The sequence below is a fragment of the Hipposideros armiger genome, unplaced genomic scaffold (genome assembly GCF_001890085.2).
Source record: "Hipposideros armiger isolate ML-2016 unplaced genomic scaffold, ASM189008v1 scaffold_494, whole genome shotgun sequence".
NCBI classification, from domain to species: Eukaryota; Metazoa; Chordata; class Mammalia; order Chiroptera; family Hipposideridae; genus Hipposideros; species Hipposideros armiger.
Genome location: NW_017731844.1, coordinates 947,436 through 957,887, shown reverse-complemented (window position 1 = coordinate 957,887; position 10,452 = coordinate 947,436). Strand labels below are relative to the sequence as shown.

The 10,452-nt window shown below is 62.8% G+C and overlaps 2 protein-coding genes across 3 annotated transcripts in view; both read right to left on the bottom strand.

Annotated features, from left to right (window-relative positions):
* IFITM10 (interferon induced transmembrane protein 10) overlaps positions 1 to 5,458 on the bottom strand; it is a 10,406-nt gene extending 4,948 nt beyond the window's left edge. The window contains exons 1-2 of one of the 2 annotated variants that reach the window (XM_019667305.1): positions 5,326 to 5,458; positions 4,505 to 4,873 (exon numbers count right to left, since the gene is read on the bottom strand). In XM_019667305.1, coding sequence (XP_019522850.1) covers positions 4,505 to 4,873; positions 5,326 to 5,373 — 417 coding nt within the window. In that variant the 5' untranslated portion in view covers positions 5,374 to 5,458. Of the gene's footprint in view, positions 1 to 4,414; positions 4,874 to 5,325 lie in introns of both variants that reach the window. The other variant, XM_019667304.1, reaches the window with a different exon arrangement.
* Positions 5,459 to 9,597: 4,139 nt separating this feature from the next.
* The window catches only part of CTSD (cathepsin D), a 10,462-nt gene continuing 9,607 nt past the window's right edge, over positions 9,598 to 10,452 (bottom strand). Inside the window, exon 8 of the mRNA XM_019667375.1 lies at positions 9,598 to 10,433. Coding sequence (XP_019522920.1) covers positions 10,249 to 10,433 — 185 coding nt within the window. The 3' untranslated portion in view covers positions 9,598 to 10,248. The remainder of the gene's footprint in view (positions 10,434 to 10,452) is intronic.

The window sequence follows — 10,452 nt, the reverse complement described above, 5'->3', positions numbered from 1 at the left end:
GATGGATGGATGGATGGATGGATGGATGGATGGATGGATGGATGGGTGGGTGGATGGATGGAGAGATGAATGGAGGGATGGGGAGATGGAGAGGTGGATGGGTGGGTGGGTGCATTGATGAATGTGTGGGTGGATAATAGATGATGGTGGATGGGTGGATGATAAATAATGGACTAGAGATGATGGATGGATGGTGGATGATGGATGATGGATGGGTGTGGAGGGTGGATGGATGTGTGGCTGTGTGGCTGGCTGGCTGGATGGATAGATAGGTGGATGGGTGGATGGATGGATGTGTGGATGGATGATGATTGAATGGATGAAGGATGGATGGATGGATGAATGGATGGATGATGGATGGATGGTTGGGTGGGTAGATGGATGGAGAGATGAAAGGAGGGATGGGGAGATGGAGAGGTGGATGGGTGGGTGGGTGGATTGATGAATGTGTGGGTGGATGATAGGTGATGGTGGATGGATGGATGATAATGAACTAGAGATGATGGGTGGATGGATGGATGGATGGATGAGTGGAAGGGTGGATGGGTGGAGGGATGGGTGGGTGGAAGGATGGGTGGATGGATCAATGGATGGATGATGGATGGATGGATGGATGGATGGGGCAAGGGATGGATGGGTGGATGAAAAATCATGGTGGATAGATGGATGATAAATAATGGACTAGAGGTGATGGATGGATGGATGGATGAGTGGAAGGGAGGATGAATGATGGACGGGTGGATGGAGAGATGGTTGGATGATGGATGAATGATGTTGATATTCTGAAAGGGAATGGGCAAATGTGCATATACAAATACTGACACAGTGTCCTCCCTCCCAATCTGTTCTTTCTGACTGCCCCATCCCTGGGAAGTCTCTCAGCCTCCTGGGCCCAGATTGAGCTGCCGCCATGTCCTCATTACATCTGCTCCTCCTCTCCTGCCACCACCTCTGCACATCGAGCCATGTGGTCTCCTGCCTGCACCGGCCCCCTCACTTCTCTGCCCTCAGGCTTCCTCCATGCCGGCTGCAGGTCTCATAGCTCTGAGCACATCTTCCCTCTGTCTCCCACATCATGAAATGCAAACCCCTCACGTGGTTGCCCCATCCCTCACTGCATGGCTTCAGTCTGCCTTTCCAGGACTCTCTTCTGCTCCCCACAGAGGATGGGGGCCTTGCTGTTCCCCCCAAATTGCCCTACTCTCCCTTCTTAGTGCTTTTTTTCCCATCTGGAACACATGTCCCCTCACCCATCCTTCAAGGCCATTTGACAATGCCACTTCATCTCTGAGGTATTCCTCACCTGACCCCAACCTCAGCCCTAACCGGGAACGAAGCTTTCTTTTTCCGAAACGCTGTGCTGCTTGCTCTGTCTTGCACGCATCCTCTGTCCACCCTCCCATTCCTCCGACATCCTTAGGCCCCTATGTTGGCCAGCCCTGCCTTGGGCACTGGTGACAACAAATGAAGGAAGGGACAGGTCTGGTGGGTGGGGTGGACAGCCATGACTGGGGCAGGGTGTCTGTGATGGGAAGGGGGCTCAGCCAGAGGGAGCCAGGGGTGTCTTTGCAGAAGAGGGACCCGGGTCTCACCAAAGCCCTCGGGCTGAAGGAGCTGCACATTGCCAACTGAGGTGTGCTCACAGATGGGGGGGCAGGGGGCACTTGGTGAGCCCAGGAAAGGGTTCAGATAGGTCTTGAGGGGCCTTGAATGAAACAATGAGGAGTCTGGTCTTCATGCAGCCAACAGCGGGGGCCAGTGGTAGCTATGAGCAGCCCGTGTAGACTGCATGAGAGGAGAATTAACGCTCTGTCTCTGCTTTGCCCGGACACTAGGCTAAGCTAAATACAATCTGTGCACTGCAGACCCAGCCTGCTTGGAACTGCACTGACCGGCATGGCTGGAGGGGCCGGACAGGTGGCTCGAAGGGTAGGAAAGCACACAGGGCAGGCAGAGGCAATGTTTACTTCCCACCCACGGATGCCAGCCTCTGCCCTGCCTGCCCATGTGTGCTTACGTGAATGTTGCTTTGTTTGATTTGTTTTGTCAGTGATGAAAGGATGGGCTCAGTGAGGCATCTCAACAGCTCACTGCTCTTAAGAGACCACGCTGGGAGTCTCGCCAAGGCCTCCTGACCCCAAGCCTGCCAGGTGCCCTTGGAAGTGCCACTGGCTGGCTGCGAATGGTGTGGGTGCAGCAGGCCAGGAGACGTGCAGCTGGATAGACAGATGGATGAATTCGCAGACGCGGGAGGCCTGGCCAGCCAGTTCCATCCTCCCCTCTGCCCAGCACAAGGGCAGCTCACCTTGCACACCCCCTCCCAGGTGAGCCCCAAGCCCTTCCGCCCTCGCTGCCCCCAAGGAAGAACACCAGCGTGGAGGCGCCCTGAGCTCCCTTCTGCCCCTCAGAAGCACCAACTCCTACCCACCCCCACCCCAGCACAAGTCTTGAACCACTCAGAAGCCCATGACCTACCTACAACCCACGCCAGATGGGCCCGCCCCGAGCCAGCCGGCTGCCCACAGCCGGGCCAAGCGGAGGACGGGATGTTTCCGGACAGGAGCCCATGCAGCCGGACCCATGTCCACAGGCCACTGGCAGGGCACAGCAAGAGGGCACCAGAGGAGGCAGAGCCCCACCAGCTGCCCAGGCCACTGTGCCCTCTGCTCGGCACTGGCCTGGTGGAGCCAGAGCTGACATTGGCCTGGGAGTCTCCACCCCCAGCTCCTAGGGCCCCCTTCGCCTTGTTCGCTCTGCTGCTTACACACACACACACACACACACACACACACACACACACCACTCACACACATGCATGCTTATGCACTCACACACCGACACACGTAATGACACAAACACACTCATGCATACCATTGATACAATTATACTCATGCAAACTTACACCTACATACCCCCAGCATACACACACTCAGTACGTTCACATATGTGCACACACACACGCACGCTCCCAAATATATGCACACTTGTGCACTCACACATCCATGCATGCAGTTATAGACATGCACATGCACGCCTACACTCGGGTACCTGCACACATGCCCGTGCCCAGACGCGGGCACACACACACACACTTGTACACTTGCACACTCATGCTTATATGCACATGCACACTCACGCCTATATGCGCGCACACACTTTACACACATGCGCACACTCACACAGCACAGTCCCCGTATGTTGGAGCTTAGGGCTGAGGGGCAGTAGGTGATGGTGAGGCAGGAGGATGGGACAGCCAGGGGTCGGGCGTGTGGTGCCAGGGGCAGGGGTGGGGCTCAGTGCTCAAAGATGCACAGAGGCAGAACTGTCTGAGAGTACTTCCTCCTGGGCCAGCCTCTCTGGCCTGGCCCCCACCCCCCCAGTCCCCCTGTTCCACCCCTATCCCACCCCACTGCCCCCACCTTGCCCGGCAGCTGCAATCAGTGAAATGCGCCTGGCCTTGGGCACTCAAATCTGGGAAAAGTGATGATCTGGCCAGACGTGAGTGAGCCAAGCACTTCCGGAATGACAGGGAGGTGGGGTGAGCGGCGGGGGGTGGAATGGACCCCTATTCCTGCTGGCTGGGCTCCAAAAGCCCAGGGCTTTTCTGTCCTCACACATCTGCACGGGTCTCTCAACCCCAAATTGAGTGCTCACAGCCTCCGTCCTGCAATCTCCACTTTCCCTTGGTGAATGGGGTCCTGTCCACGTGGTGCCCACTCTGCTCCTGGCCGGCTCCTCTCACAGCGGCAAGGGGCTTCTGGAGGCTGTACCCGCTCAGGATGTGGGCTCAGGGGTGTATGGGACATGCTCACAGCACTCTGCCCCTGGCTCCCGGTCACCCGGGACAGACTGCCTAGAAGCCGTGTGTAAGAGGAGAGGCTGAGGGCAGTGACTGGTGACCAGAGCCCCCGTCTGGTCTGCGTGGCCTCCCCCGAGTACCTGCCTGGCGGGGGGCTCGGACAAGGTCTCCAGCGGTCCCTGACTTCACCCTGCTCCTGTCAGCAGGGGAAGGACTCCAGGGCCTGTGCATCTCCGTGCCGGCTCCCTCCGTCATATGTCTAGGGGTAGCTGTGTCCAGATCTGATTCCTACATCCACACCCAGAGGACAGGACCCTGAGCCCTGGGCCCCTGTCCCGTGGACTAAGCCGGCTGTGCAGAGAACCTCAGCCTGAGGACCCCGAGCCCTGTCAAGACACCCTGGAAGCGTCCCAGCTCAGGACAGGGAGGGCGGCACAGAGCTCGCTAGCAACCCCTCTTGTCCCCAGTGTCCTAGTCCTCAGCCCCCCGCCCCCCGCGGCTGCCCCTGCCACACCCGTGGCTTCTCTGAGAGGGACGGACAGAGTGGTGCAGCCAGGGACCTGCCATGTGCCCATCCCGCCCCGCGCCCCGCCGCCCGCCCCGCCGGCCGCTCACTTTCAGGGAGTAGGCCAGAGCGATGAAACCCAGGCAGCAGAAGTTGAGGTAGACGAAGTTGAAGATGGACCACAGGTAGTAGTCATTCACCTCGCTGGTGTCCGGGTAGACCTCGACGACCGTCGTGGGGTTCGTCATCGTCTTCTTCTCCACGAGGTGCTTGCAGGCCTGGGGGGCGCCGGCAGTCCGCACGCTGTCCGTCTTGCCGCTCTTGGACTCCACAGGGAACAGAGTGGGTGCCATGGGGGGCGAGGCCGAGGGCTCAGGGGCCGGGGCCGCCGGCGCCTGCAGGGCAGGGGGCTTGGACACGCAGGCGAAGCAGCCTTTGGGAGAACCTGCCGGGGGCCTGGGAGTCCAGAAGGCTCCGTCCAGGGGCACTCGGGCTTCCTGGGCGCCGGCCGTGGTGCTGGCCGGAGCTCCCAGCAGGGCTGGGCACTGGCCGGGGCCCTGGGCCTGGGCCTGCGGGAAGGAAAGAGGAGGAATGAACTGGGTCCGGCCAGCCCTGTAGCGCCCACCCTGGCACCCCGTCGTGTCTCTCCTGCAGCCCATAAGCAGCCCCGAAGGAGATGGAACTCCCCGCCGAGGCAGCCAGCTGCCAGCCTGCCACCTGCCTCCCCCGCCCGTCCCAGCCACTGCCATGCCAAAGTCCTTCACAGCAGCCTTGGCACAAACATTGGGGGCTTTTCATTGCTTTGCCATCTGCGCGCAAACATTCACCCACTGACACACAACAGCAACACCCCCCCCCCCATGCACACACACACACCCAACAAGGCCCCGACTGACGCTGTTGCAATAAACAGAGCACGCCAGCACCCCAAACACCCCAGCACGCACACACAGGGCAGCAGACCCACAATAACACTGCCTCAGCCACTCTCTGGCAAGGCCACCGGAGCTGTCTGGAGCACCTGCAGTCTGACATCCACTGACACATCAGACACAAACGCCAGCACCATCACCGGTTCTCCAGACCCCAGGCACACCCCCGGTACTCAGGGATGCCGCCAGGTAAACAGCTCTGCACTGTGACACGCAGCGCGGACACACACACAACACAGGCTGACACAATCGCCCAAGGATGAACACGGCGGCTGCGGAGGCTCCAAACTCGCGCGCAACGCCCCCGCCCCCAGCCTTGGCTCAAAGCGGCGCCCAGGACCCCAAGCGCGCGCACCGGGCGCTCGCAGGAAGCCACCCACCCCGTGCCACAAACAGACGCACAATGACACTCTGTTAAACGAACGCATCTCCAAAGAGGCACCAAGGCCCCGGCGCCCTGCGCCACCCCGGGGGGGTCTGCGGCCGAGGCCCCGCGGCCCCCAGCCCGACCCAGTCTGCCGCAGCCCCCGGACGGCGCGCCCTCACCTACGGGCGACTCTTGGGCGGGAGGGCCCGACCCCTGCGCTCCGTCCGCGCGTCCTTCCACCGTCCAGCGGGGCCGCTGTCTGATCGGCGGCTCCGCGACCCAGCGGCCCAACCTCGGTGCGGGGAGCACGCGGGGCGGCGGGCGGGGAGGGCGCAGGGCTGGCGGCGATGCCTCCCCCGCTGCCTGCGCTCCCTCCGCAGCGCCAGCCCGGCCGCGCGGCTGCAGCCCAAGCCTGACTCACGGCGGCGGCGGGCGCAGCCACCTCCCCGCCTCCTGCAGCCAGCAGGGTGGGGGCCACGGCGCAGGCCGGAAGCCGGACCCTCAGGGGTGGCCAGGGATGGGACCCCACAGAGCCGGGCTCGGGACGCACGCCAGGCGTCTCCCGGATCCCAGTTCACTCCCTGACCCCTCCCTCTCCATGAGCCCCCAGCCCCTGTCTCAGCTGGTGGTCCCCTGAGCCCTCCCAGCTGTGTCCCCAGAGAGCCCTTCTTCCCGTGCCTGTGCACCCCTGCCCCCAGCCAAGCCCCTCGCACGCCCAGAACCTTCCTGAGTCTCTGACCCCTCGCAGTCCCCAGCCCCCCAACTGCAGTCCCTCTCTGGGCAGGGTCCCTCACCAGCACACCCCGAGTGTCCACATCTGCACCATCCTGTCCCTAACCCAGCCCCTGAGGCCACCCGCACAGCACCATCCTCCTGAACCCTCCAAGTCCAGGCCTCAGCTGGGCCTCAGTGGCCCCCACATGGCCCTGGCCTTTCTGATCCCACCCTTGTCAGGGCTCCTTTCCCCAAATCTGACCCCCACACACCTGGCCTGGAGCCCCTGAACCCCACCCTTGCTGATCCAGTTCCCTTACAAAGTCTAGTCTCCAAGCCTGTGACTTCTCACCAGCTGGTCCCTCACCCATGAGACCAGAAGTCCTCCAAGCCCTCATGACACTTGTCTCCTTGGGGCTCAGCCCCTCACTGACCCACACTTCTCCGCAAGCTCGGCCTGTCTTGCCTGGGCCCCGACTCCTGAGGGTGGTCTGCCCCCCAAGTCACTTCCCCTAACGTGCCTGCCCTCACAGCCCGGGTACCTCCATCCACCCCACCATGCTGTCTCTCTCACTTGTCCCCAGATGACCTTCTATTCCTGCAGAAGCCCCAAGTTCTCTGGAACGGGGAAACCCAGCCCTCTCTGCCTCCTCTAGACCCCCACCCCCACTTCACCTCAAAGGCGCCCTCTGAGCTGGGTCCTCTCGCCTCATCCTCTGACCCCCACAGAACCCAGACCCTTCAAAGCCCCCTGACCCCCAAAGATGCCTTGAAGTATGACAGCCCCAGTCACCCTCCCATCTCCCTCCAAGCCCCTGTCCTCCCAGAGGCCCTGGCTGTACGCTGAGCTTTTCCTCCCATGAAACCCCTCTTCCACGGACCCTCTCAACCTGCCTCCCCTTCTTCCCACCACCCTTATCTCCTCCAAGTCCTCCCTGCCTCTGCCCGGCCCTCTCTGAACCCCCTTCTCTCCCCAAAACTCTGTGTGCTCTGTGCCTGAGCCCTTCTCTGAACCCTTATCCTGGGACAGGTCCCACACCAACTCCAAGCTCCTCCCCTCGCCCCGCCCCCCACCCACCCTAGGGGAGCCTCATCCACAGCTGCTCAGGAACCCTCAGCAGTCAGCCTTGAAGGACGTTGATCAACACGGCGAGTGGGCGGGCTTCCCCAGCACAAGCCCCACCCCCACGCTGGCCACACCCTCCAAGGAGCCCAGGCCCAGGGCCCACAGCGTGGGGGTGGATGGCGCCTGCCTGCCCGCCCTGGAGCCAGGGTTCAGTTCTCCCACACCCAACGCCCACGGCCCCCTTCCCAAGGGCTTGGCTGGGGGCACCCGGACCCCCATCCCGGGGCTGAGCCTGACCCGAGGTGCCCGCCCAGCCTATGCGTGGCTCGTGTGCTGTACTGCCCGGTCTCCCTAGTGTCTGAGCTGGGCTTCCCCGGCCAGGCTCTGCCCAGGACTGTCTGGCGAGGGGTGTGCAGCGCTGGCCAATGGGGCAGCGGGGGAGAGGCACTGGTCACTGCGTGGACTCGGGCCCTTCTCTCGCAGACCACCGTGGGGCTGCCCTCTCCAAGGCCCCCAGGGCCCACCTCTGGAGGTGCACTAGCCCCCCGCATCCTCCCCCCGAGTGGGTGAGGAAAGGAACTGGACCTGGATCAGCTCCTGAGAGCTCAGCCCGAGGCTGGGTGTCCTCCAGGCTGGGGTGTGGGGCAGGAAACACCCCCCCACCCCGGCCCCGGGCCTGCTGGGCTGGTGCAGAGCAGGACCGAGCCAGCCAGGACCAGAGCCAGCGCTGCGCTGGCTCCTCCGGGCGCCCGGCCTGTCCGCAGTGAGGAGTGCCCTGTCATTACCCACCTTCCAGAGACAGACTGGAAGTTCAGGGTGGGGTCAGGGAGGCTGGGCCTGAGCCCAGGGCGGCCGGAGGGCCCAGCTCTGCACAGAGCATGAATGCCCCGATGCCCGGATTGGGGGCTGGGGGCACGGCCTGCACTAACCCACATAGTGTCCAGGGGTCCGGCTGTGCTCATCCCCACGTTCCAGAGCAGGGGTGGGAGCTGCCCTCGGGGGGACCTGAGGCTCCCAGCTGAGGGTCACAGTGCATGTGGAGCAGAGCAGGGGCTGTGAGGTGGGTCTCAGGGGGCGTGTGGCCATGAGCCGTGCCAATCTGGTGGTGGGAGCCTGATGGAGCGCAGAGTGGAGACAGCCTGGGGCAGTGGACAGGCCGGGAGGGGAGAGGGGACTGCCTCCTTCGGCCTCTTGCTGTACAAAGGCTACGATGACACTGTCTCCCCAGATAACCTGCCGGGCCCTGCGGAGCTCTGCCCACTCCCTCCACCATTCCAGGTGTGAGAACAGAGCACCTGGGCACGTGCTTACGTGCTTCCTCGCAATTCTGGTGGTGTTCTTTATAGCAGGCACCTGCTAAGGCTCAGTTCCGGGGCGCCGTCCCCAATGACAGCCACAGCCTTGCAGGCTGAAAAGGCACCAGGAGTTACAACTGTCATATCTGCCAAACCCCTACCCCTGCTGGGGGTGGGCTCCAAGGAAGAGTCCCAGAAGGAGTCCTGCCACGCCCCCCCCCCACCAGGTGTGCACAAACTCCTATCCATCCCTCAAAACCTCTGGCTGAACAGCTACACCTGAGCATATGCTCCTGATCCACAACCCGCAACGAGGCCAGGCCATGGGTGTGTGTGTGTCACTGTGGTCTGAGGGGGTTCCTAACTTGGGTCCTTGAACCCTGTGACCCCCAGGACCCCAGGGAGGCCTGCTCCAGCACTGGCTTAGCTTACACAGGGGCCGCTTCCGAAGCTGGCCACAAGGAAGCCCAGGTAGGGGGCAGGCTGCCCGCTTGCCACCAGCCCTGCACAGGCTTCCCTGCTAGGCCCACGTGGGGTGTGCGGGGGTTTGGGGAGCCCTGGAGCCCTGGGCTGGCGTCTCCTCCAAGGACAGGCACATTCTCCAGGAGTGTGGTGGCCACCTGAAGGCTGTGTCTGAGTGCAGGCGCTCACCAGAAGCCCGGCGGCCCCACCCTGCAGCCCCTGGCCCAGGCCACATCCTGCTGGTCACTGCTCCAGGCCGACACAAGCCATCCCCTAGCAGCCACGAGGCTGGGCAGCGTCCAGGGTCCCAGGCGAAGGGTGCCTCCAAAGCCCCCTCCAGCCCCACGCTGAGTCAGCCTCCGGTGCCAGCACTGCACCAGTGCCTTCCCCACATCTGGATTTAGAACCCCCCCGCCCCCCCACACACCACTGGGCACAAAACACGCCAACACAGAGAAAGAGGCCCCAACAACTATATTTCCATGTCAACTTTGGCTCCCCGCCGCTCAAGAGGGGGCAGCCACACAGAAGGCCGGTGCCAGCCCCCCTCCCCCAGGCCCACGGGCCCAGCCAATGACTTCCTGGATGGGGTCAAGCCCCAGGACGACCCCACAGGCCTCACAAGACTGGCTTTTGTCCCCTCCCACCCCTTCCTCACTGGGACAGACAAACGGACTGGGGGGGGGGGACGACGGAAGAACCGGGAGCAGTCTAGTGCAGAGCGGGGACTCAGTCCAGAGGTCTGGTGTGGGCAGCCAGGCCCCCCAGGGCACAGGCTGGGGCAGGAGCTACAGGGGGTGGGGGCGGGGATCCTGGGACCCACAGCTGACCAGCTGGCAAAGCCGAGCTGCGTCTTCTGAGTTAGTGAGAGCTCTGAGCCCTGAAGAGCCTGCTGGTTGCCCCCAGGCCTTGCCCCTCCATCGGACAGACAGACCGACAGACAGGCGGCACTCTGAAACCAGGGAGGAAAAAACCACAGAACAAAACAGTGGCCTCCAGGGAGCCAGGCTGTGAGCGTGCGAGTGTGAGCGTGCGAGTGTGAGTGTGTATGGTGGGGACAGCTCGGACGGCGGAGACACCCCTCATTCCTCTGCCAGAGGGCGGCCCGCTACAGCTTGCTGGCCTCGGCCAGGCCCACGCGGTTCTGGTCACGGTCGAACACGGTGTAGTAGCGGCCGATGAAGACGTCGCCCAGAATCCAGAGAGGCCCGCCAGGGGGCGGGATGTCCATGCCCATGAAGCCGCTCAGGCAGATGGTCTTCCCGCCTTGTGACACCTGCGACAGCCAGTGTTACCAGCCTGCCACCCCCCA